The following is a 27,309-nucleotide window of genomic DNA, read 5'->3' as shown; positions in this document are numbered from 1 at the left end:
ACAAGTACGTCCTGTCACGGTATTCGCGGATTTTAAGTGAATGGTCATTACGCCTAGAAATATAATGTGGTTCTTTCAAATAGCTTTTACTCCTAATTCCAGTCTTATTATTAAATATGAGGTATAAAAACTTCAGTCTCAACTTTTTTCCGTCTAGAGGAAAGCAGTTCCCAATTCAATTCAAGTTTCATTTTACAGTAAAAACTCGTTAATTCACAACTCATTAATTCGAAATTTCGGATAATGCGAAGTAGCCGCCGCGGTCCGTCCAGTAGTGCATTGATAGCAATATGTAACGTATCCCGCTAATTCACACTAAAATCTGCACTGCCACCGATAATTCGGACTCCGCACCATCGTGGATGCCAAGGTGCTGGTGCGCGGAAGCACGTTGGCGACGATCGTAGCCGCGCAGCTTTGCTCTTTCCCTCATCGACCGTCTGTTGCTGGTCGGTTTTCTCCCTCCCTCAAAACGTTCAAGATATAAACGCGGACGCGGCGCTACGTGTTTTTTTAGTTCGTTATTTATTGCATAGCAATCATATGTACAATGCTCACGGATTGAAATAGGACACGGAGCATTTAGTACAACCCTACATATGTGCAAAGTACGCGAGATCACAATGTCATGTCGCTAGGAATTTGGTCACCAAAGGTGACGAGGGCTCCGATGTAAGTGTACGCGCCAGAATTACGTCGATGTGACACGAACTGCAGCCGGTTGAAGCGAAAGTATGCGCATTACTTAGCCCTAAATTGACGCGTTTCATTCCGTGAGCACTGTACACTCCAAGCGCATTTATGCCGTCGGCGTGGGCGTCACCGTGAGGTTCCGCATAAAGTCAAGGGCGATGACAACGTCGCCGCGCGCCCTACGCTGTTGTGCGCATGAAGGCGTGCGAGAGCAGCCGACGATCGCGGCTCAATCTCGCCCGCGCGTTCGTCGCACCCACGCCGTCCTTCTCGCGGGAGGAAGCAGTGGCATTACGCCAGTTACAAACCGCAACTTTTCCAAATCTTGTCTCTCTCAATAAATTCTACCCACACTGTTATGCAGATCGTTGCCCTGGCTGTGGCAGCTCGCCCACAATCTTCCACGTCACGATTGAGTGCACTGCAAACCTCTTTCCTCCCTTGCCAACTCTCCTTTACCCCCTACGCAACAAAGAGCTGTGGGACGATGCCCTCCGCGACGGATCTCCCGAGGTCCTCCGAGCTGTGATACAACGGGCTCGAAACATCGCCGGAATCATCTTAGGAACCCTGGACTGAGGGTTCCTCCCACACTGCTCTCGCCATTCAAATATTGTTAATAAAGATGTTTTACTCTCTCTCGCCCGCGCGAAAGGGACGAATACGAATAGGAAGCTCTCCACAACGTTGCGAAGCGCCGAGGGGAGAGGGGGGCGGGGGCTTCGCGTTCTCTCCGACTGAAACGGCACATGTGGCGGCTGCACGCAGTCGCGCGGCCGCATCTTGTGAGCGATCTGCGTTGGAGGCAGAGTCTAGGTGCGTCGGTGGCTCGTAGCTTTGTGCGTTCTGTGTGTTGTTTGCTTGAAAGCCTTTATTGACAAAAACAAAAGAGGTAGAGCCCTTAAAAGGACTCCGCAATGGGTGGAGTCGCTATTCGGGGACTCCATTGGTACGAGCCGCCAGCTTAGCCCTCCGGACCAAGGCCTTTTGGGCCTGAAGGTCCGAGCAACCGAGCAGCGTCGCCTCCCACTCCTCTCGGGTTAGGTTAGGGTTGAGAGAAAGCTGAATTGAGCTGACAAACCGTGTGGTAGGTGTCAGCCACCTCCCCACAGTATTGCCACTTGCCAGTGAAGGAACAATCGAAATGTTTCAATATTTCCGGGCACAATAAAGCGTTAGTAAAAAGTTGGATCAAGATGCGTTCATTAGCCTTGCCAAACCCTTTTGCAGGAGTTGGGTATTGGCCTATCTTTGTAAAAGATCGTGGTATCTTTAAATGTAACAAGATAGCTGCCTTCCGATTCCAGGTGCCCATGGTCTAACTGGGACGCTCGGTAGATGAGTGCTCGGGCCGCCGTGTTCGCGGCTTCATTCCCTGCTAGGCCCTGGTGGCTCGGAGTCCAGACCAGGCAATGGTGGGTAGGATCAATTCGCTCGTTGCTATAGGTCTCCAATATTCGTCCCACTAGTGGCTGACCCAAGCAGCTTCATAATTTCGACAAGCCCCGCGCGAGTCGGTTATGATGTATTGAGACCAGTGGTTAGAGGCAGCTAGGGCAATAGCTACTTCTTCTGCGTGTGTTGAGCCCGAGGCTTTGATTGTCGGCGCTCACTTTGCGTCGAAGCCATAGACAGCACGAATGTAACTTCGCTGACTTCTGTTGCCGCGTTTCCTCACGCCAACGTTTTGACAGCGAATGTCCGTAGTCATCGGGGGTGATGTGTTCACGTTTGCTGTGCGTGCTGACGCCATGCTTAGTATTTTCGTTAGCAAGAGAATGTTTACAAGTTGATGCGGTCGATAAAAGTACCATCCTCACTTCCTACGGCTCTGCTAATTTGCGTTCGGAACCGATGCTTCTCCTAATTAGGGCGAAACTGCGTCTCTTCTTTTATTTCGTTTTTTTTTTCGTGTCCCATTTGGAGGCTTCGCTCTTTATCTACGAGGTGTTCTGCCGAGAAGCGGTACCAGGTAATATCAATAACCTGGCGGCCATGACGTTTATCGGCGCTCGCAGTACCAAAAAGCATAGCGTTTGAGATTCGTGGCTATTACTCAAAGCAAAGCGTCGCTGGGATACGTGTTTGGACGCCACCTATGCGTATACTGGAACTCAGCAACGTGCAGTCGGTGCATCTACAGAAGTACAACGGAGACCAACGTCGCAGCAGGTTGTGATCCGTTTCGAGAGTGCATTGTAGAGTGCAGCTCTTGTTCCTGCACCGAGCGTCAGCGCGCGTCGCGTGGGGCTAGTCACGCTACTTCGACGCGCGCACCGTCGGCTTTTCTCTTCGGAGCATGCGCAGAACGATCCCCAACCCGCGCGCCACTTGGGACGGCTGTCGGCGAAGAAGCGCGGCCACCTTTTTTCACCGCACCCTGCACTGTGGGTCGGCGCAGATGGATCAAGAGCCATCTCGACGTCGGGCCACGTTGTCCCCGTCCGGTTACGTTGGCTGCGCCAGTGCTTCGAACTATTAGACGTTCTCGCCAACGTGACGTAGCGTGTGTGCGCGCACGCTCACGCTACGTCGTACTGTATACGCGCCTTAACCAAACGATTTTTTTTCTGACTTTCATTAGTTCGAATTTTGTATAATTCGAATTCTCGTGGCATCCCCGCGGAATTCAAATTACCGAGCTTTTACTGTAGTACAACTTTCTCTCCGCCCATACCGCCCCAGGACGAACCTAGCAGCTCGGTTTTGAATTCTTTCCAGCTTATCAATCAAGTTTTTTTGCGCGGGGTCCCAGACGACACAGGCGTATTCCAAGATTGGTCTAACACATGTTAGGTAAGCAGTTTTCTTTAGGTTCGGCTGTGAACATTTCAAGTTCCTCTGAATAAAATTGAGTGCCCTACCAGCTTTTACAATGACGTCATCCACATGAGCAGACCATGAGCAGTCGGATGATAGCGTCACACCTAGATACTTGTATATAGGTTCGTTTTTTATTAGGGTATTATTTATCTGGTAAAGATTTACAATCCGTTTCTTCTTTCTTGTAGAAGATACATGAACACACTTTTTTAAATTCAAATTCATCTTCCATGTGGAACACCAAGTATCTGACATTCTAAGTCTGATTGTAACATGGCAGCATCTTGTTCACTCTTAATTTTCCTATAAACAACACAATCGTCGGCAAACAACCGTATACATGAAGAAATACCAACAGAAATATCATTTATATAAAGTAAAAACAAAAGTGGCCCTAAGACTGAGCCCTGTGGGACTCCTGACGTCACATCAGCGTATGCCGAGCTTTTGCCGTTCAAAACAACACATTGTCGGCGCTGAGACAGATAATTTTCAATCCAAGCGAGTACGCTTGAGTGAATATTTAACATCTTAAGTTTAATACGAAGAAGTGGATGTGACACTGTGTCGAATGCCTTGCGAAAGTCTAAAAAGACACAATCTGTTTGTCCTCCCTCGTCAACATCGAATGCCAATTGATGATAAAATTCAATTAATTGTGTTGTGCAAGATAGACCTTTCCGAAACCCATGTTGTTCTTTGATCAGTATATTATTATTTGTTATATGACGCATTATCTCAGCATATATAATATGCTCAATGATCTCGCACGAGATGGATATTAGTGAGATAGGCCTGTAATTTGCGACATCTCTTTTCGAACCCCCTTTATGAATAGGTACAACTTGAGCGGTTTTCCAATCATTAGGTAAGAGTCCTGTGGACAGCGATTTCACATAGATTAAATAAAGCTACATCGAGATAGGTGCAGCACACCGCTTTAGTATACGTGGAGATATACCATCCGGACCGTTTGTTTTGGTTTCATCTATGACCTTTACGAGTGCCTCGATGCCTCTAACGCTTAATTCAACTTGTTCCATTAAAGGAAGTCTGCTTGCTTGTGGTGTAGAGCTATGATTGCATTTAGGTAGGAAGACAGATTGAAAATATGTATTCAAACACGTTGCCTTTTCAATATCGTCTGTATTTATTTGTTGATTACAAACAATTTCATTTATTCCTACAAAATCTGATCCGCATCCTTTTAAAAACCTCCAAAAATGTTTAGGATTAGTTTTCATTCTGTCGTTGAGTGTCTTAAAGTACTCTTCCTTCGTATTTTTTAAAGCAAACTTATACTCCTGTGTTACTTCAGATAACTTTTTTATGTGATTCATACTTTTAGTTTTTTTGTATCTATTAAATGCTCTCTTTCTTTTTTTAATTATTCTGAGAATACGCAAATTCACCCAGGGTTTCTTACGTTTTTTGAGTCTGGTGGAGTCTATGCTTGGAACATACTTGTCCGTAAGCTCAAGCAGTTTATCTTTAAATACCCGCCATAAATCATGGATGTCGTAATCCTCAGCAAGACATTAAAAAACCGGCAAGTAATTGAGGAGCTCCTGGGAGATACTAGGATAATCACCTCTTTCGAAGAAAAAAACTCTCCTTGAAGAGGGTGACGTTGATCGGTTAATATCTGTTTTAATGTTTGCAATGACGGCGTGATGGTCACTTATTCCTGGTATTATATAAACCGAGCTAATAAGGGTAGATGAACTGCAGAACAAAAGGTCCAGAATGTTACTATTCCGAGTTGGAGCATTGACATACTGTAACAGTCCGAAGGTGTTTACAATGTTTTTCATTTCTAGGTCAATACGGCTGTCAACTTTGCATACAAAATCACCTTCTAGCCATTCCAAGTCAGGTAAGTTAAAATCACCCGCAAGCAAAATAGGCTTGACACTTCGTAATTGACACTTCGTGGAGTTCAACTGGAGGTCGGCTTTTCGGAAGACCGCAAGAATGGCAGCGAGTCGGGTAAGGTGGCTGCCGAACGTGGGAGAAAAAACAATAACGTCATCAAGGTAACAGAGACAGGTGGTTCATTTGTAGCCTCGTAGAAGAGAGTCCATCATACGTTCAAATGTCGCAGGAGCATTGCATAGGCCAAAGGGGCGGCAATTTTATGGCTGGCTGGTTTGCCAAACAACTCTGTTAACTTCTCTTTGCATTGGTCCCAGCTGGTCAGCTCCTCTTCATGGTTTTCGAACCACACCTTTGCCGTGCCTCTTAGGTAGAACAACAGGTTAGCTAGCATAAGCATAGGGTCCCATCTGTTGATTCCACTCACACATTCGTACATAGCCGCCCACTCTTCAATGTCGGTGCCATCAGTCCTGCACAAAGTTACGGGATCCTTGGGTTGCACAACCACAACTGAAGGGGACAGCGACGCACGTAGCGGGCGATGGCGACGCTGGAGGCGGCAATGAAGTTGATCCCGAGTGCTCACTGTCATTCATGATGAGGACGGTGATGCGACGTCCACTGCGGAGCTCCGTTTCCAGCCGTAGTACCCCTCACCTGCCACCAATACGTTACGGTGATGTTGGGAGTATAAGACTGTATTTACAATATATATACAAGCAAAGTCAATGGGGTTAAAATGGCTGACTGGTAACAACACGCAGCAGCCAGCGTCTCGCCGACCTTCTTCTTCTCTTTTTTCTTTCATCCTTCCGTAACAATATTATTACGCACTGTTAACATCACTGACCATAACAGAATTTCAGGGCTAGTGCATAGTCTTCAAGTAGTGAAATTACACTTGAATATTCCTTTGTTTTTGATTCAAAGTGATAGTAATAGCCTATTTTGAACACTGTTCTAATGTATAAGTCGAGTTTTCTTTCTCATAATTTTCACCGGTGTGACATACTACATGCATAAACCATGCGTGCTGGCATAAAAAACATGAATGCTTAAATTTTTTTTTGTGATTATAAGAAACCGTACGTGGCAGCATTTTGAAAGGAATCGAATGTTGCAATAATGGTGGAGCGACTATTGGTACAGATATTGGCTCCAAGCGCTTGCCACATAGGCAGCGTGGTGGTAGCAGTAGGGAAGCAGTAGTGAAGGCTGCCAGCCACAGGTGCCTCCTTGATTGGAACTCGCGCTATAGTTTGCCACTGTAGTTCAGTTTTTCATAAAGAAAAGGTTAAATCCACAGAACTGATGCAATAAATAACTAAAGGGTGGCCCAATTTCTTACTCCTACATTGTGGCCTCCGAGATGTATCCGTTACAGAAACCGTCACTTGGTTACCATCATCATCAGTTGCCCATGCAAGAAATGAAATGAAAATGTTTTGGTGAATTCGACAAATTGCACCGGCACGTACAGGGGAACCCGGGGGCAAAGATTATTGGATGAAACGGCGCATTGGGGCACCCCGGTGCAATTTGCCGAATTCGCCATTTATTGATATAGAATAGGACTGGCATGCGGCCTGAGTGGGGAGGGTGGTTAATTAAGAAGGGTTGAGAGGCGTATTGTGGCTCCTCTCAGACTCGTTTTATGATGCACGATTTGCAAGCAAGCTCCCACAAGGAGAGCAGCATTTTCTTGGCACGCCTGGGGTCAAGGGGTGCTGTCCATGCCTCATAAGACTGCGCCAGCTGGGCGTGTTTCTCCCCAAAGCAGGTAAAGGCACTCGTAGTGCCACAGGAGGTGTTTGATGTCTTGTCTGACGCCGGTATGGTTGCAGTAGGGGCAGGGATTCGGAGGGATGGCGTGGGCAGCAGTGCAGTCTTCTGTGCTGCTATCATATTGCTCGGCCACCCTTATAGAGGAGCGCCACTTGTGTAGCGCATCTCTGGTTAGGGTGACATTGCACAAGAAGTGACGGTGGCTTTGGCTTCCAGTCGCCATTTTGCTTTTTGCAAGCGTACATTCAGACTGGTTCAGGCGTGTTGCGATCGTTTCCGTGTTTGTTCTGAGCATGCCGTGTCGCAGAGGCAATGCCAGCGGGGTGCCTACAACGTTGTGTAAAAGCTACTGTATTTTTCTACGTACAACCTGTCACTGTGTATAACCTCCCCCTCCCCCCCTTGATTACAATAACCTAGAAAGAAAAAGAAATCCGCGCATATAACCAGCAGAAATAACTGCATGCAAAAACACTCAAATCATTGCAAAAATGGTTTCCATTTGCGGATGCACAAGTTGTCCACGTCGTAGCTTCGGCCAGCAGCTTGATCAGTGCCTGTGATTTATGCATTACGATTTATGCTGTACAGTCTACACTCGTTGCAATCTACGCTTGTAGAACAGACTTTCGGTTATAATGGACCATATTTCAACCTTAGTTTGAGCTACCTATTTTATTAATGCAACGTCTGCTTTTACTGGATTGCGATACAACGGACTATCGCCTACAGTGAATTTGTAAAAATCGGGCATATAAAACAGACTTTTGCCATGTCGGCACGGGCTGGCAACTGACTTGCGAGGGTCACCCGACGATTGTGGCTCAATATCGTGTGCGCGAGGGAGGGAGGAAAGCAGGGCAGAAAGCAGGGCGGAAGCACGCAGTCTTTGACGCGCGAGGCATAGAAAGGGGGGGGGGAGGCGATAGACAGGGGCAGGGGTTCTACTCCGGTGGCTACTGTGAATGGCACGCCCACACGGCCACCGTATCTTGAAAGCGACTTGTGATGTGGACAAAGTGCGCCCAATGCCGCTAGCTTCGTATGTGCTGTGCTTTCGACGTTTAGTTCGCGTCGAAGCGAGAGACAACACGATGGTCAATTCACTAGCTGTTGCAGTCATGCCTTCTCGCTCGAACATTTTGACAATGACTTTCCGCGATCATCGAGCGATGTGTGTTCATGTTTACCTGTGCGCGCGTAACAAGGTGCTTATTAATTTCGTCAGTAAGCTAACGTTTACAACTTTATATGGCCGATAAAACTACTATCCTTACTTCGCGTAGCTGTCCACTAATTTGCTATCCCAATTGGTGCTTCACCTTTCAGGTGAAACTGACTTTTTTTTTAGTTTTTTTTTTACTTTGGACATTCGTCACACACTCTTTGCAATAACCTTGTTAAACATAGCTAGCAAAGTTTTGCAAGTGAGGCGTTTCAGATATTATGGACTTCGGATAAAACAGACATTTTTTGTCGGATTCTCAGGGTTTGTTGTAATGAGAGTTGACTGTACTAACTTAATCGTAAGCTACATGCCCTTGGTGAAGGCCTTCAGTCACATCTTGAATATAAAAATACAAAAAATGCCACCAACTATTGGAAGCAAGGTTACCTTCAGCAAAAAACAGCTCTGGAAAAGTCATTGGCAAATGATCATTAGCAGAAATGTGTGAGGAAAAGAAGGCATCAGAGAACACATGTGCTGTTTCTCTAATAGCTATGCGGTGCTAAACTTTTTTTTTGTTTTGTTTGACTTGATGCATACATCAACATGTGCGCTTGCTGCACAGAAATCGTAGTGGCTGGAATGAAGCTTCGTGCCCAGGGGAGCGATAATGCAAATTCGTTGCACAACAAAGACTACAGTGGGGGCTGTTTGTGGATCACCAACTCGCTTTCTCAGATACACTGCCAAATGAAAAATAAAAAGAAGAGACAGAGGAGAGAGAGAATGTTCAAACAGTGAGCAGCAACTTACCCCACCCATAGTGACGCCATCCAAAATAGCAACGAAGGGGATTGTCAGACTAGCTGTGAGACAAAGAGAACAACACAATGTTAGGACACAGCACACAAAACCCATGACAAGCTAGCAACAATGTTAACTCCTCTAGCCTGTTGCAACGATTTTGCAACATGCCAAACCTAAGCCCATAAATTCAATTTCTCCCACTAAGCATACCGCTTAGTGAGAGAAATCCTGATTTTTGACATAATGTGTGGTCATCCATTAAGGACACTTCAGCGTGTCGCCATCTCTGACTCGGAAAACAACGCTTTGCACATTGTGTTTCCAGCGAGCGTGAACATTCCAAGAAACTCCTGTGGCTGCATCTATTCGTGTGCATAAATGGAAGCCCCCATCTCATCAATACCGACTGTTCTACAGACTGCCATAAGATACGAGACTTACTGACCTGCCAAGTGTGAGCTTGTTCAGTATGAAAACATGGAACTATAATGGCTCTGTTTTACAGCAAAGCTGGTTACCTCTATGCATGCGTTCCCAATGGGGGTATCCTGGGAGGCTTATATCCGTATCACGCGCACATGGCACGTGGACAGGAATAGAGATGGGTAGGGGACAGGGGGAATGAGTATGGCAACAGAGCTGCAGCAATGGAGACAGGCAGGGATAGACGGGGAAAGAGTGTGGTGATGGCACCAGTGCACATGGCTATGCTTTTGTGGTTATAACATCACGCATGTCGAAGGAGCCGGTGCAGCTGCAGCAGCAGTTGCGGCAGACGCATGGGAGGTGCAGTGACCACAGCGGTGCTTGTGTTTGCGTAGTGTGGTGCCAATGCATTTCTCTGCGAAGTTCAGGAATTTATATATCAAAACTGGTGTCGTCCTGAGAATTCGTTCCAAGTGGAACTGCCTTACGAAGTGCACTGCTAGAATTTGTAAATTGCAATATAGGTCATAAGATAATTAGCTAAAAGTTAATTAGTGAATTCTTGTTAATTAGTTGATTGTGCATTTCAATTTTTTGTGCAAGTAGTGTCCGCTGCTTCGAGTAGACCGGCTCATAAGCTAGAATTCAGCTATCTGCTACAGGCAACCTTTAAAACATTTTAAAGTGTTCATCGAAACACCTTGTATGTAAAAAATATATGATTTAATAATGTATGCAGCCCATATCGTAGCCTAAACGGCTGGTAATCTGACGCCATATCAATGTTGTGGCCCCACATAGTTTTTATGCCACATGACCATCTGAGTTTTCTTTAACAGCTCTAAAAATCTCACATCAGGGCAGTAAATGGTGTAAGACTAATTTTGGATATTCTAATCTCGCAGGTAAGTACTACTTCAATCTATTAAAATGTTCTCTTACAGTTAAAAAATTAAGGTTGTAAGAGGCTAAAGGGACATTAAAGGCAAATACTAAGTCATCGTCGACTGTTAAAAATACCCTTCCAGAAACTTTGCAGCAGTTGTTTCGTGCCAAGGAAAAGACCTAGTTTACGAGAAAATTGCATCTGAAGGGTCTGCATACCTTTAGCACAATTCAAATCGCCCAACCTCGAGCGAGAGAGTGGCGACACTGCTTATGCGATCATCACCCTTCACTACTGTTAGGGGAGTAAAACAGTACCTGACAGATGGTGCTATGGTTTTCTGCGCAAAACGCTAACGCACGGCCCTGGAGGAGCCGAACTAAGACAGATTGTTGGATTCGCCTGTGCAGCTTGCTCTTGGTCAAGTGGGGCATGACACCACATTGACGTGAAATTCTCTGCTACTTGCAGTTTGTGCGAGTTTTGCGAGCCACCAAAACCAGCACAGCTCTAAGCGATAACGAAACTGCTGAAACACGAAAGCACGGGCGGCTCCAGAGTGGAGAAAACGAAACCTTTTAACAGCTTGTGTCTGCCAAAGGTAACGTCAATGATTTTCTTTTTTGAAAAATCAAATAGAACTGGAGGAGTAGCATTTTATTTCGTTTTATAAAGAATACAATCATCTTTCTATTACAAGTGGTTGTGTATAAGTGACAGAATTATACTGAGGAGTGCCTTCATCATCAAGCTAGTATTTGTATGTCTTGGAGGAATCTCTAATCGCGTCCTGCGCATTGACCTCAATTTCTCATGTACTAACGCTTTGTTTGTGATAATATTGACACCTTAGACGTTCTTGAGCAGAAATCTATTACTTTAGCTCGACTTAATATTTGCCTTTAGTGTCCCTTTAAAAGCAAAAGTTCGCTCCAAATAAATGCACAAGTCACAGAAAATGCGCAATCCTCAGATTTTATGCAACAATGCTAAAAATCCTTTTGTAGCCTTGCAGTGGTGTATCAAAACAGAAGGTGTAAAAAAAAGCACATTAGCTTTAATTGTATGCCAGTGATTTATTATTGAAATCTACTTTAGGCTGGCCAACACTTTCAATTGCACTGCAAGTGCTTTGGATTAGGCCTTTTCATGATCTACTAGGTGTTTCTGCAGGTTTTCACCTAAATGTCCAAAACCGTGTGCTATTCAATTTTTGATTAAATCTTATGAGCAAGTTTGCCTTCTCACATAATGCGAAAACTCAAGTAAAAGAATGAATGACACTGTGACACTAGCCATCTTGCAGGCACTGTTTTATTGATGGGCGAATATCCAGTTTTCTAATCTAAATTGAATACAAATAGTAATTATTGAGTAGTCAAAGACAGATGCACATATTTACAATAGAAAATATATTTTGGCATGATTAAGTATCACGTTTGTACTGACTAGTGACTAACCAAGCAACCTTGGTCGCCATGGTTCAACAACACATTAAAACAATTAAACAATAACTAAGAAATATTATTTTGCAAAGCCAAGCATTTGAATACTGCTCCTGCCCGGGAAAAATATTACGCCAGTGAAAAGGCGTTTGATTCTTTGGCTGCAACAGCTAAACGAACCTTCCACTGAATAACACTCACTAACATGCTGCAAAACAATTCCAAACAATTCTGGAAATACATTAGCCCAAATAATCGTAAACCATTATTATTATATGATAACGACAATAACCGTTTTCCTGACCATAAAGTATCTGAAGGACTAAACTCCGTCTTCTCTCCGTGTTCATTTCTGAACCTAATGCTGACCTCCCAGACTGTCCTTACCTCAACCACCCAACCATGCCAGACATAACACTTGAGGCATACGGTATCACCAAGCTAAAAGAATCCCTCAAATTAACATCCACGACCAGCATCAATGGAATCAATTCCAAAAGGCTCAAGAACACTGCATATCTCCAGCGTATTTTTGTGTCGTATCTTTCAGCAATCATTATCATCTGGAGTGGTGCCGCAACACTGGAAAATAGGTAAGATAATTCCATCAAAAAAAGAAAGGATCATCGTCATTATGCCACAATTATCGTCCAATTTCCCTCACCAGTGTTTGTTCCAAACTAATGGAGCATATAATTTATTCTCCTATTGTAATGTATCTAACATCTGCTAATTTCTTCAATCCTAATCAACATGGTTTTCAGAAAGGCATCTCCTGCGAGACTAAACTAGCTCTCTTCTTTAACAACATCAGCTCACATCTTGATCAAAACATACCCACAGATGTCCTCTTCCTAGATTTCCAAAAGGCTTTCGACAAAGTTCCTCATGAACGGCTCTTCCTAAATCTATCGCATCTTAATCTTAACCCTTGTGTTCTCCAATGGATATGCAACTTACGACTGTCAACAGTTTGTTTACGCTAACCAATCACCCGTTATCTCCGGCGTGCCGGAAGGCACTGTCCTAGGGCCACCACTCTTTTTAATATACATTAATGACTTACTGAGAGGTTGTTCTTTAAAAAATCGTTTGTTTACTGATGATTACATAATCTATAATCCTATTACTAACGACGCTGATTTTCGTGCTCTCCAGCCCGACCTTAACGTCATTGAAACTTGGTGTAATAATTGGCTAATGTCTCTCAACGTAAAAAAAAACGTCGCTACTTACTTTCCATCGTCGCCAATCATTTATTTCAGCTAATTACGTTATCGCCGCTTCTGAAATATGTGCTGTGACTTCTTATAAGTACTTAGGTATTAACTTTCCTGTAACCTTGGTTGGCCCTCACACATTTGCAGCATTAGCAATGATGCCAATCGTGCATTATGCTAACCGCCAACAGTACCCCCTTCAGCAAAACTACTTGCATATTTAACACTTGTTCGACCCAAACTGGAATGCACATGCTCAGTGTAGGCCCCATACCAATCTAACCTGGCAACAGCACTGGAATCCATACAGAATCGTGCAGCAAGGTTCATTCACTCTGACTACTCTCACCACACTAGTGTCACTAAACTTAAGTCATCTCTGAACCTTCCTACCCTCGAGCACCGCCGCAAAACAGCAAGACTGTCTCTTTTACAAATTTTATCGCTTGCTGCTTCACCAGACTAACATCACGCCTGCGCATCGCACTTCATCCCGTCACAGCCATTCAAAGGCTATTTATCCCCTTCCAGCTTGCACCACTACTTATCTTAACTTTTTCTTCGTTCAAATAGCGAAAGACTGGGATCATCTACCTGCTGAAGCGGTGCACCAATCCAGTCATTCATCGTTCAAGGCATTCACTGAAAATATGACCTAGATATGCACACCCCTCACGTAAAATCCCAAATTAGGTTTTTGAGGTATGAATAAATAAAAACAATAAATGAAAAAGAGAAAAGAAGACAGCCTACTGTCTGGAACCGTAAGGGTAAGTTTTAATTTCTATATCGCAAATTTTTAGAGGTGAGCTAACGCCAAGCTTTTCGAATATGAGTAGTATATCAAATATCGAATCTAATATCAAATAGTAAAACACAGACGTGTGTATTTACAGCGTTAGATTTTTTCACACTCAAATTACACGAAATGACCACAAATCCAACATGGTGTTAACTGACGCCACCAATGGCACTATGTTGATGATCTTGCAGCCTCGACCCAGCACTCTCGCATGTCGGTCCACTGGCACCCGTAGTGGTCAGTTTGTGCTGTCATAGGCCTAGCTGCTTCAACGTTCACTATCAAGCTTCTTGCTGTTCGGTGCTGTGCTTTTTTTAGAGGATTCGCCACCGTCGGCAATAGCGCTTACTCGGCCTTTGATATCCTTGCAGATGACGCTGAAGCATGGAAAGCACGGCAAGGGTCTAAAGCATGTCCTATTTGGACCCTTGAATCAATAAATTTAAAAGAAGTAATGCCAGTTCCCAAGAGTCAGCCTTGCCGCAACGCAGTGGTGTTATGCGGCCAAGCATACTGAGTGTGTAAAGGGGCCACGGTCACGGTACATAAACTGTGTTCCTCAATTATATGCACGCTCATCTACCAGCTCCTGTAATATCATGCGAACAGTGACACCTAAAGTGCTGCATAATGCTGGTTCTCGCAAGTGAGCTTCGCCGCGATATAGCTGTGTTACACGGCCAAGAATTCGCAAAGTATTGCAGTGAAGCATACCAAGTGTACAGAGAGGCCAATGTAATTGGATATAACATGAGTTTTTATTATTCATGCAGACATCCGCCAGGTCCGACAAGTAATCCACCCAGTAAGAGCACAGAGACGCCTAATTGTACTGGCAGGCCTTTAGCTAATTCGGAAGTGGGTGTAGTGATTTGAGCTCTTGAGGGCAGTTAAAGGCATGCATTTGTTTTCTCGGACTGCCCAATTTTTTCGTCATTCTTGCGATTCCTAGGGAGTCTGGAAAAACGGAATTTGACAGTAGTTAGTGCCTAATATTTGATTCGTTTTCAAAACTTCGAATATTCACCCACCCTTAATTTACATGTTTTTCTACTGGCAAGAATCTGCAGGCGGTGACATACGAAAAATGACAAATATTTGCACAAGCCCGCTTTGCTGGACAGTAATAAAGTACTGACACGTGCCCCTTTCCCCTCCGATGGGTACTACCTCGTTGAGGAGCAATGCAGCACACACCTACCAATGAGGTTGTTCAGTCGGTACTCTTCCCGGAAGAAGGCGTCTCGAAGTTCGGACTCCTTGCCTTGCGTCAAGGCAATGGCCTTTACATCACCACCTGCGCAAAAGGCCTTGGACCCGGATGCTGCTTTGATGATTACCATCTTCATTTCAGGATCTGTGTCCCATTTCTGCAAGAAAAAAAAAAAAAAGGATACATACATCCTAATGCGCATACATAAACAAACAAGCCTACATACAAACTGCACTCACCTTGAATGAATGTCTTACTGAATTTATATATATATATATATATATATATATATAACATAAGTGAGCATTTAATCTGAGTCCTTAGCATGACTGCTAGTCATGGGCTTATGCTATTGGTACATAAGTATTAACTCAAGCACTCATATTGTGGTAGGTTGGAAAAAAAAAAAAATTAAGACGATTTTTCACAATGCTTGTACAGTGCACGTCACCCTTGTGTACAGCACGGGAATGACGGGTGCTGGGCTGCTCCGGAGACAGCCAGCGACGTCTAAGGGCAGCCGCTGGGCCCAGCCACTACCAACAGATGTCACTGGCTGGCACCGGAGCGCCCTGGCGGCCGGCATACGTGTGCTCTACATAAGGGTGACGCACACTGTACATACACTAAAAATTCAAAGGCACAGAGTAAGTATAACATATGCAACAGTGCAATATTAGTGTAATATAATTATGCAGAAATGAAACTTTCATAGTGTAAGGCGTAAGCACAAGGCACTCTGTATTTTTACAGCAGTTTGATAAGCATCATCACTAATGTTCTCAGCATGCCATCTTCAGATATGCTAATAACAGTAGCTGGAGCTTAACATTCAAAAGTAACAGTGGGCGGCTTGAGGCCGATATTTATTACCCTTGGTTACGATACTTAGCATGCACACATAGTCAAACACCTTTAAGCGAGAGGGACCTGGAGTATCCCTTTTTATAAAGATTAGTTTGTTATAATAAAGCTGTTATAACTGTCTCTTATACAAGTAAAACACAAAATAGGTGTGCTGAAACAAATTAAACTTTACTTTGACCACGTCGAGATGCTTTTTTGTTAAAAAGCTGTTACAGTATCTTAGAAATCAGTGGACACAGTGCTTGATGAAGAAACTGACTACCCTCAGCCTGATATTGTCAAGGGCGATAGCACGTTCAGCTGGAAGGTGCAGTATTTATGCAAAAAATAGTCTAAGAGAACAAAATGCCCTATCAACTCGCCATCACTCTATTCTCTACTGCCGTATCCTCATCACTGTCCCCAGTCACTTGCTCGACTTGTACGTTGCCAATGCAAAGCTACGATTTAAGGTTGGCATAACTTTGCGCAAAAGTACCAAAATGTGACCAGGAACACATAGATTATTTTCTAACATTAGCAGACGTAGAGGGGGGGGGGGAGGTAACATGGATACCTGCATTCTCACCCGCCGTGGTTGCTCAGTGGCTATGGTGTTGGGCTGCTGAGCACGAGGTCACGGAATCGAATCCCGGACATGGCGGCCGCATTTCGATGGGGGCGAAATGCGAAAACGCCCGTGTACTTAGATTTAGGTGCACGTTAAAGAACCCCAGGTAGTCGAAATTTCCAGAGTCCTCCACTACGGCGTGCCTCATAATCAGATAGTGGTTTTGGCACGTAAAACCCCATAATTAAATTTTTTTTTAACCTGCATTCTCCCTCGCCCCACTCCTCCCTCAAGACATGATGGTATTCCAGCATTGACAAATTGAGCTCCTCCTTTGTGTGTTTTGATGACTTCCACCCCCCCCCCAAGGTTACCCTGGATTCACCCCAGTTTTGTTAAACAGGCAACTTCATTAGAAAATTCTTAATTATAGTGGTGCTGGTGATGCCATGTTGTCCCCTTTATTACACACCACTCTTAATAAAGACATCCATTGTAGTGGCATTCAGCCATGTCTAAGTGTCCTCCATCTGATCCTGGCTGTACCAATGACAGCAAGGATTCCGTCTGCATCAGCAGCCATATATATTGCTGGCTTACCTCCAATGTGGTGCCAGTAAAATGCAATGTGTGAAACAAAAACTGTGAATTAGTGATTAGAAGAATTGTGCGTACAAGCTGTTGTATATGTGAATGAGATACATACAAGGTAACCTTTATTTTATAATCATTGATCATGTTTTAAAGCGAATTCAGGGCTCTGACACACATTGCATTTCATTGACATTTGATTTGATACTGACCACGCTGCCGCATATAAACTGCATCAGAACTCCTGCTTAACAGCTTCACCGAAAAGCTTCTTTTAAAATTTGCTGCCAGATCTTGACTCACATGAGGACAGACGCCTTTGAACTACCATTGCCTCCTCTTTCTTTTTCAATGCCAGCCAGATGTGGCCGATCCAATCGTTCACCACCTTCTCCTGTTGTCCTTTCCTACTCTCCGCTGTCGGCTAGCATTTGCGCCTACTTTGCGGTTGTGGAGGAGAGTACCACTTGGGTGGCGCCTCACGACGGAGGTTGTAGGAAGACTGACAGATGCGTGATAACTCAACAGATGCAGGGACAGAGCATCTACCACTTCTCCACCAGAATGGCAACAGCGTGCGCTCAGGCACACGGGTGATGCAAGCAGCCGTACCATCTGGGTAGCGTGGCATCCAGAAACTCCCTGAACTAAGGCGCACCAACGGCTCCCATTGGGGAGTGAGCGATGGCATTGGCATTGAAAAAATAGAGGAGGCGATGGAACTGCAATGGCTAGGACCATTTGTGTTTTGCCTAGTTTGCTCCAGCCATGCTCATGTGCACAAACATGCTTTCGATTCACTACTGTCTTTTACGATCTTTCTTACCACAAAACTTCAATCTCATTCCTAATCTCTCAAAGCATTATCATGAGATACTTGGCCACATGGTTCTCTCACAGGACAGCAATTACTTTGCTTACATTCTAGACACACGAGAACAGTTCATATTGAACAAACAGTGCAAACAAACGGAGCTACAGGAAGACAGCATGGGCACTGGCAAGCAATCTTTTGTTCCATTGCTCTTTGCATGATTCTTAGCTTCTCAACCTTTTTTTCTTAGTCTTCATCTTTCTGCTGCTAATGTTAGTTTTGGTAGAATGCAATCATTGTACACTATTCAAGGATGGCGGTAAGCTGTCTGTCATGACTTCGGAGTGTGTCATATCTTGCAATTAACACAAGTTTATTACTATAGTTGAAAATAAACTGCTTGCCCTAGAAACTGTGCCACACTTGTTACTCCTAAAATTATTCATGGGCATTTAGCTTATCTTTCTCTCTTTTTGCTGTTTTGTAACCACAAAACTTCTGGAACATTTTCTTTTGCTACTTTGCTATAATGACATATTTAATGCCTTCTTGATGTTCCTCATATAACGTTTAGAACTGGGCTGATTCCTATTATTAAGAATGATGTTTTAAATATTGCACTGTGCATGTTTATACATTATCATGATTATTATAACCAACTGTAACAACAAGCGGTATGCACCCTCTCTGCTGTAATCTCCGATAAGATTAGGAATATTTTTAAATAAAATAAAATTATATTGTTAGATTACCCCGCTCGCAAACTTCCATGCAAGGAAATGCAAGAAATGAGTTTCTATGCAGCTGCTTCAGCAATCTTGGAGGTCACACACTGCCAGGCACTACTGCCTGCTTTGAGTCAGAGAGTCACAGAGAGGGCGCCACAGTCTCTTCCTTATAAAGTAAGGCCCCTAGATAGTTTGAAGGTAGCACCAGTCTTTCATCTAGCCACTTTCCTCTTTATTCTTGCACTCTCCCTCTATTTGTCTATGCCTTATTGGCTTAGTGTGGTCATGTGTAACTTTGGCCAGTTAGCGGTGGCGTTTATTGTTCTGAAAAAGTTTCAGAAGCATTGTTTATGCCAACAAATGCAAGAATAAGGATTTATTGCATGAAATACAGTTTTAAAATGAGTATTGATAATAAGTGAAGTACGACTCAAACAAGAAGCTATTTGATTTTGCATGCGTGCTGAGACGTTTGGTACTTTACTGGGAGCACTAGCGGAGCTCCATGAAAGAAGAGGATTACAGGAGAAGGAGAATAGGAAAGGTGGAATGGCACTAGCTTAAACTTATCTAGGGACCTTAATATAGAGTGCTGACAGAACAGTGTGAAGAATCAGCACCAGTGAGTTTTGCAGCAGGAAAAGAACAAAATTGGTCAGACTTGGTTCTCATTTATTTTTAAATACAATGTAATGAACATTGGTGCATAATAGACCACACAGCACAATATCAACTGGGGTCAGGCTTCAGTTAATGCCAAGGAATAGAACTGGATGCGGGGGCAATATCCAGTCCTTGATTATTCAGACAACAGAAAAGTTGCTGAACTGAAACGACAGTACTAATCTCCTGCCTTCCTAAGCAAGATGCATGAATAGACTACTGAGACAAGCTTAAAGAAATACCGACACATATTTTTGATCTAATAAAAGCTTATCGCATGTTTCTGACATTTAAAAGGATAACACTTTGTCATATACAAAAAAGTTCTGAAGCACTGATATTTCAATATCGGTTTCGAGATGCCAGGCCTGGCATCATCGACACTAGAGGCCAACTGTAACGAAACTACACTTTGATTAAATTGGCAATAAATGAACAGTATATTCTACTGAAGCAATCTTGGCAAAGCCACAGGGCTGGTAATTGTTAATTATCTAATTTTCTTACTAGCAGCCTTTTAAAAGCACCTAAGCAGATGACGGTGCACACGGTGGTGAGTGGCTGTAACGCAGGTCCCAGAACATCTCCTTCGAGATGCTTTAGCGCACTGCGAGCAGCCGCAGGTAGTGCCTAATCATGGCTGCCATGTCAAGGAGTCGTGTGATCCTGCCACGTCATGCGTCATTTATGGTGAGCAGTAATGGTGGATTTTTTATTTTATTTTTGAGTTGACACATCAAAAAAAAAAAAAAAAACAGCAGAGGCACTTCAGACTGCTTACGTGAGGGAATGCGGAAGCCTTGTAGTCCCTTTGGTGAAATGCTTTTCTACGCATTCCACGTCTGTGCAAACACTTGCCTGCGTTCTAACTGTGCCTAGGTAAGGCCAAAAGAAAATTCGCCAAGTGTCTTAACATGCTCGCTTGCCCGCGAGGGGTTCATAACTCGAAGGACCGCTCAGCTGCATTCAATTGGGCATTAATGCTTTTTATTTTATACACTCATGACATGGCGCCACCTCCTACCCATTGGCTGCACGGTCACATGCCCAACGATGCACTTACTAGGCACACGTTTAGTCAACCAGACCCGTGGAGCGGCCGGGGCATTGGGGAAGCGTGCTGGTCTCGCACCCCGGAGGACCGGGTTCGTTTTCCACCCAGACCGAAATTTACCTTATATTCTTTTCAAAGGCACTAATTTACTTTGCTTATAGGAATCTCCCTGAGAAATATGACGTCAATTCGATTGTCTTTTTATGTGTCTTTACTCTTTGGCACAGGCAATTTTTATGGCATCATTTGGTCAAGCTGACGACTACAATGCTGGATTTTTGCATAACGGGGTAGATAATGCTTTTGCATTAAAAGCCTACTTTTGCGAGCCCTTCACAATGCGCCCACTCATTTTTCAAGTGTGACATTTTGCATAGAGGCTGTTTTATACCTGCAATGTCCAAAATTGGCCCAATATTGCATTGCAGTTGGCCTTTCAATAGAGCGAGGGAAGAATTTGCCGGCTTGGCACAGGAACGAGCCTAGGTATGCTGGTGTTGCTAGTAAAAAGTAAGGAAGAGTGCTGCAAGAAATTATTCTGGCGGCACTCATGTGCGCCAGCTGCAGCGTTCCCGGGAACAGAACAAGCCAGGTGTTACGACTCATGCACGTTTTGGGTGCTGAAATTGAAACTACTTAATAAAAATTTGTATTACAGAAAACAATTTACAGCGCTTGCCTGGCAAGTTCCACTAAAGCTTAAAGCATTTGGAACTTCAATTACTGCAAAAATAATGACAACCTGAAAATGCTACGTCAGCACTCCTTTAAAGCGACAGACACTAAGAAGATACATTAAATTATTTCAGACTGATAAACTAGTCTTCGAAATGTTTATTTTCAATAATTTCACTGAAATAGGTTGATCAGTAGAAGAGAAAACAAAGGTAGAGTACATTTTTTAAATTTCCCATCAATACCCCTGAGCCATTATGTTAGTGTGATGCCATGGATTTCGTAGCACTATTTTGTATTTGGGCCCAAATGGTTCAGTAAAAGTTCTTGAAAGCTGCTAGGTTCAGTCTTTGGCTTCTTTAGAACACAATGTAGTCCATTTTTACTGATCAAAAATTAACTGGGCTCAAGGAGACGCTTTTAAAATCCGTGACACCCTGGTGAGATGGTGCGAGAATGTTAAAGGGGTACCGACTTGATACTTCCGACTTCATTTTTTTGCGTAAAATGAAGGTCGTAGAGCTCTATACCCTAGAAGAAAGAATGACAAGCCTCAGAGCACAGTAAATAATTTAATATAACTGCTTCTCTGCAGCCAGTTTCAGTTTACTTTCTGAGGAGGAAACTGTGTTCTGACGTCATGACACAGTACATAGTCACATGGGAACGGGACATTCGTTTGGTTGTCCGCTCTACTGCTACATCGGCCCTCACAATGAGTGGAAGCATACGAAGCGACCGAGTGAGCCGGAATGAGTGCCAAAACGTCACAATGTCTTGCTCCCACATACTGTGTTGTGACGCGAGGACGCTCCTGAAAACGAAACTGCCTGTAGGTCACCCCTTTAAGGCAACGGCGTCACCCACCTTTCGTTTTTGCTTCTTTTCTGCTTCGCTAAGCCTCTTTGCATAGTAAGAGTGGCTTTTTTTGTATTGCAGAAGGGTAATTTACAAACACATCTGAAATAATTTTTTTCTCTTTAGTGTCCTTTTAAGCTTTATATTTCAAGCCTTTTACCCAGTGAACAAAGCCTCCATGTGGAAGTCAGAATGTCTAACCCTTAAGACCACACCCCTTTGGTCAGTGTTGTTCTTCCTTTCTTCAATAATTGTTTACTTTCTCACCAAACAATATGTTCTCCAATTATCAATTTCATGCAGTGTAATGGACTTTTCACTGTGAGTACTTAAGTTCAATTTATTAACCGTGAACGAGGCATGTTTTGCAATGGGAGCTGCAACAGCAGTTTTTGTTGAGCAATATTACTTGGGTAATGGATTACCAACTTGCCCGGAATGCTGCTCTCATGCAGCAGCAGAACAAACCCTGTCTCGTACTTACATTACTTTTGATCACTTATAGAGGCTCTGTTCTAGATTACAGTGGCAATTTTGAATGCTAATCCATCACTTCACAAATCCCAAGCTATTTATTTATTTAGGAATACTGCAGGCCTCAGAGGGCCCAGGCAGGACCATTTTTGAAACGCTGTTTTTGAAACGCTGTTTGATGCTTGAAAATGCTACTTAAAGTGTAGGACACTACGTGCAAAGCCCCAGGCAGCATTTTTGACATTGTGAACAAGGCCCCCGTGTGGGAGCCGAAACGTCTTGGTTTCGTTTCTTTTAATGTGTTTGGTCGGCATACGTTTTGCCCTTGACTATGCGCAATCCTGACCAGACGAGTTTTCGTTGAACTCTTGATTTCATGGTGGAGTGAAGTTTCCTGTTGTTGATGGATAAGCAAACCAATTACTAGATAATTACTATACCAATTAAGTGTAAATCAAACAACATTTAACTGCTTTTGTTACAACTGTGCACAGAATGGTTAGAGATAAAGGTAATCTAGTTGTTCCAATTTTCCTTGATGTGGAATGGTGTTTTATTATTTAGCTTTATTGCCCAGTTAAACAAATTGTGGCTATATAAAAAAAAAAGTAGTTCTTGGCAATTCAGCACGCACAATATGGCAAACTGCGGAGGTAAAACCCTTACCTTAAGAACTGGATAAATCTGGCGAATCATGTCGAGAGAGAGAGCGTTGAGAGCCTTTGGCCTGTTTAAGGTGATGACACCTTTGTTGCCAACCTTCTCCAACAACACATCGCTGGACTCTGTTGACATTGCCCTCTGAAAAACCAGATATACCAGCTCATAAGCACAGAGTACATGAAAAGATAAATATAGATTGCGCATGCATGCATCATTCTCCACCATGTTTACTTTATTAAAGGTCTACCTCACAAAAACATTTCCTGATGGAAAAACACACATGCCTGGTCAAGGCACTGTGATTTAAGAAATAATAATGTTGAGCGTTTCTTCACTTTATGAATTTTGTACTCACAATTAGGTGCATGCTTGTTTTATGTGTGCTGCTATCAACATAATTCTTAATCTTACAAGCCACACACAATCATGCTTACTCCAATAAAGTGCATATATTGATGTCAGCCAAGACAAACTGTTAAACAACCAAGCACTGGACATGTAAAAATACATATTAGAAAATAAACTGAAGTTGCACATACCACAAGTTGTGTCTGTAAACTCACTGGTCCCCTCAGGCATCTGAAACAGCCACAGCAGAACTGTTTTTCCCGTTCAGCACGTGATTATTAAGACTAACAGTATGACGTTACAGCACCCAATTAAGCGTTAACGGTAGCAGAAACGCTTCAAATACTGTCGTTAATCGCCGGGAAAGGTTCGATGTAAACTGCCTTTAAAAAAAGTTAAGACAGCAACAGAATTTATAACAACGTGCCGGTTGCACAGCCAAAAAAAGATATATGCATACGCAGCAGCACGCTCGCATTTACCTCGTATCGTATTCCATGAATCCCTCTGCACTTCAGCCGACCTTCCCCCCAGTTCATCGCACCATTGCACATCTTTAGCGAAGAGAGTTAAAAAAGGGAGTTCGCAGTGCTTACGCGTCGCAATTTCGCCGAAACTTCGAAGTGAAACGCACACACTTATCGCAGATGTTGATATAACGGGCGAGGATAGACGCGGCAAATCGTAGCGCACGCCGCAGAGGTCAGGCGCGTCTTTTATAGGGCAACGATTTGCTGTAGTGCAAGGTCCCTGTAGCCTATCGAAAGTTCCCTCAGCCAGTGACAGCGTATTTATTGCCACTTTTGCCACGCCTCAAAGGCCTAAACCCGAAGGTGTCGTGAAAGTCGTCGCACACGCGGGGAGAAAGGCCCGAGTTGAGAGAAAGTTAAGCCCGCGAAACAAAACTTTCCGCGAGCACGCCAGTCACGCGGGTCGTTGACATGCCTCGTTCGGTAAGCTACCGGTTCGCAGGAGAAGGACGGCAGCAGTTGTTTACCTTTTAGCGAAACCCAGAACAGTCGTCCGCATCACCTTCGGGATCGTCATCTTGCTAGTCTCCACTGATGGCTCTCCCTCGCTTTTTTTTTGTCCCGTGTACGCCGGAGCTTTCGGAGGCCTTCAAAGTCCGGCACAAAAAGCCGTGTCGTCTTGCCTTTCGCGCACCTAGCTTTCTATTGCCTTGTGCCAACTATAATCACGCCCATATGAGTTTTATTTACAAATAAAACCACATAAAAACTACACAACCTTTCCAGCTCCTCAGGCCAGCAGTTCAACTTGCAGGCTACTGCTAGCGAGGCTAGTGCGGACGGATGCAGTTTCGGATTCTCGTTATTTGGGAAAAATCATGGGATAAATGGGTAGAAAATGTCTACCTTTTCTCACCTGCTTTTGTATCCTTTAAATTGAAACATTATTTTTTACTAACAAAATGGTTATTTGGCTTCGAAAAAGTAATACCAGGCACATTGCACATTACAAGTATGTACGTCATGACGCAGGCTGCAGTTGCGATTTTACTGCAGCATAGCGCATTTCTGCAAGAACGTTGCGCACAATGATGTGACACCTATCAAGCATGGCGCCTTGCAGAGCACTCAGAAACTCCGCAAAGATGACTTATTGTGGTTAGCATATCGCGGCAGCGCTACAGTTCGCTACTGTAGCATACTGTGGTTGAAATGCTTGTGCATTGTAGTACAAGAAGCATTCAACGTGCGCAGAGATTATACTTGGCAATAGGTGACGTGCTGCTGTTGACCGAGGAAGTTTCTTTAACGTAGAAGACGACGTTTGAATCTTTTTATGTTCACGATGGTCGAACTCGATCGCTTCAGGTCACAGTGGTTGCGAGAACTGAAAGTAGACGCGGCACGAAAGCCGGTTGGACCTGAAGATCTTGTTGGTGTCGTCATCGAGGATCTTCGTGCCGACGACGCAAATGTTGATAACGAAGATCGGCTTGTCAGAGTTGATTGTGATGGTGGCGCGCGCACTGTCAAACGTGCTGCCAAGCGGAGATTAATCAAACTCGAGTCGAACACGCTTTGCCAGGAGCAGCCTAGAGCCTTCGACATTGCGGACCGCCTGCTTCAGGGCGAAATCCTGACCGACGACGATTTGTTCGGGAAGTGCGAAGAGAAGAAGCGCGCCTTAGGTCTCAAGACGCCAGTGGAGTGCTCAGAAGTGTCCACCGCGCCTGCTTCCCTGTCTGTAGAGGACGCCTGCTCATCGTTGGTGGACACTTTCATCAATGATTTGGTGATGAGCTTTAGATTTCACACATTTTTGGAAGTGTTGATACATATTTCTCCCACACACTGGCACAGTCGAACGTATGTCGACCACAGCTATAGTAAAACTCATTTGATATAGGCCATTGCTACAGAACATCTTCAAGCACATTTGACTTGTCTATAATAACGCTGACTTGGCTGTCATATGGCACCCAATCATTGCTTCGAAGCTACTTTAGCAAACAGCGGCACCAGTGGCGATAAATTCGTTCGTAGCATGCGAAGCAGATTTCAGGGAATAAATGTAGCGTGCAAGTCTGGATTTGTTTGCTGGGGCTGAAAAAAAGATAATCTCTTCGTATCTAAAGAAAAAAAAAATAGAAATTAACCCACAAAGCCAATACACCATTCCATATCAAGTAAAATTAGAACTTCATGACCGTTTTCTTTTTTGGCCATGGAGAGTATGTTCTTACAAAAAAAAAGTGAAATGTTCGAAACAAATTAGTATATTAATTGTTAACTAGTAATTGCTTTGCCGAGCTATCCGGCAAGAGAAATTTTGCTCTAGCATGCCAAAAATGCTTCTAATATCTTTTATGTTAGGTTTACCTCAGTTAAATCAGCATATTCAGCAATTAAACTCAGTGTGTCAAACATCATACATTGGCCTTTGTGGGGTCACAAGGGTTGCCTCTCACATGATGTATTGCATCATACGTATGATGTAAGCATGATGAGACTCAGCCTAGTGTGAATGGAGCATTCATAAGACATTGAAACAAACACAGCTCCCTGTGGTGCTATGCTACAGACATGCATAACTACATGCACCATTTGATTTGAAAAGTATAGCACTAACACATGCATCCACAAAGGAACAAGGATGAGACACAAGCGCTGACTGTCAACTAAATTTTATTGGCGAAAGGCAGATGTGAAGTGTAAGAGAGCGATACAATTGGGAAAAAATGACATTGCGCGTCGATGAACGTATGTGCCGGCAATCAACGGAAACAGACACAGAAAATAAAAGAAACTAGAAAAAGGCAAGGGAAACTAACAGACAATCAAATCAGTAAGCAGTTGCTTCTAAAAATTGAAGCTCTGCAGCGAATAGCCATACAGAGGGGGTGCTTATGCACTTGCTGCCATATTTCTTTATGTGGAACGCTTCCAAACTGACGCGTGCCGTCGTGTCAGCACTCTTACCGAGAATCTTTGTCTCTCCCAATCAAGCCTCGCAACCTCTGCATTTAATTAAGTGCGTGACCAAATGTGCGTAATAGTCCTTTAAATCACTTAAATTTCGGGCATGTTCCTTCAAACATTCATTAATTCAGTGGCTGGTTTGGCCGACATAAACCCTTCCACATTTCAAGGGAATGGCCTAGACCACTCCTGTGGAACTCTTGACAAACGGCTTGACATGTTTTACCTGACAACCTCTTTTTTTTTTTAGAGTGGGCATAACTGTGCCAGCTTGTTGGGTGCCGAAAAAACAACGGACACCCCATGCCTGTTGGCCACCTTCTTGAGATTGTGCGGTCTTGTGTAGGCACTGCACAACCAAAGGCTTGTCCTACACAAGACCATATTCCTCAGTCGTACCTACATCGAACCTACAAAGGCTTTTGGCAA

General features: G+C 43.8%; 2 protein-coding genes across 2 annotated transcripts in view; one reads left to right on the top strand and one right to left on the bottom strand.

Annotated features, from left to right (window-relative positions):
• Hibch (3-hydroxyisobutyryl-CoA hydrolase) overlaps nt 1-24,730 on the bottom strand; it is a 52,927-nt gene extending 28,197 nt beyond the window's left edge. Inside the window, exons 1-5 of the mRNA XM_050177465.3 lie at nt 24,429-24,730; nt 23,623-23,662; nt 23,087-23,221; nt 15,135-15,303; nt 9,161-9,213 (exon numbers count right to left, since the gene is read on the bottom strand). Of these exons, the coding sequence (XP_050033422.1) occupies nt 9,161-9,213; nt 15,135-15,303; nt 23,087-23,221; nt 23,623-23,662; nt 24,429-24,478 (447 nt within the window). The 5' untranslated portion in view covers nt 24,479-24,730. The remainder of the gene's footprint in view (nt 1-9,160; nt 9,214-15,134; nt 15,304-23,086; nt 23,222-23,622; nt 23,663-24,428) is intronic.
• Nucleotides 24,731-24,960: 230 nt separating this feature from the next.
• LOC126529992 (F-box/WD repeat-containing protein 8-like) overlaps nt 24,961-27,309 on the top strand; it is a 44,426-nt gene continuing 42,077 nt past the window's right edge. The window contains exon 1 of the mRNA XM_050177464.3: nt 24,961-25,693. Coding sequence (XP_050033421.1) covers nt 25,238-25,693 — 456 coding nt within the window. The 5' untranslated portion in view covers nt 24,961-25,237. The remainder of the gene's footprint in view (nt 25,694-27,309) is intronic.

The sequence above is a fragment of the Dermacentor andersoni genome, chromosome 5, assembly GCF_023375885.2.
Source record: "Dermacentor andersoni chromosome 5, qqDerAnde1_hic_scaffold, whole genome shotgun sequence".
In the NCBI taxonomy this organism is placed as follows: Eukaryota; Metazoa; Arthropoda; class Arachnida; order Ixodida; family Ixodidae; genus Dermacentor; species Dermacentor andersoni.
Note: the sequence above shows the minus strand (reverse complement) of the source record. Positions and strands in the feature narration are given on the sequence as shown.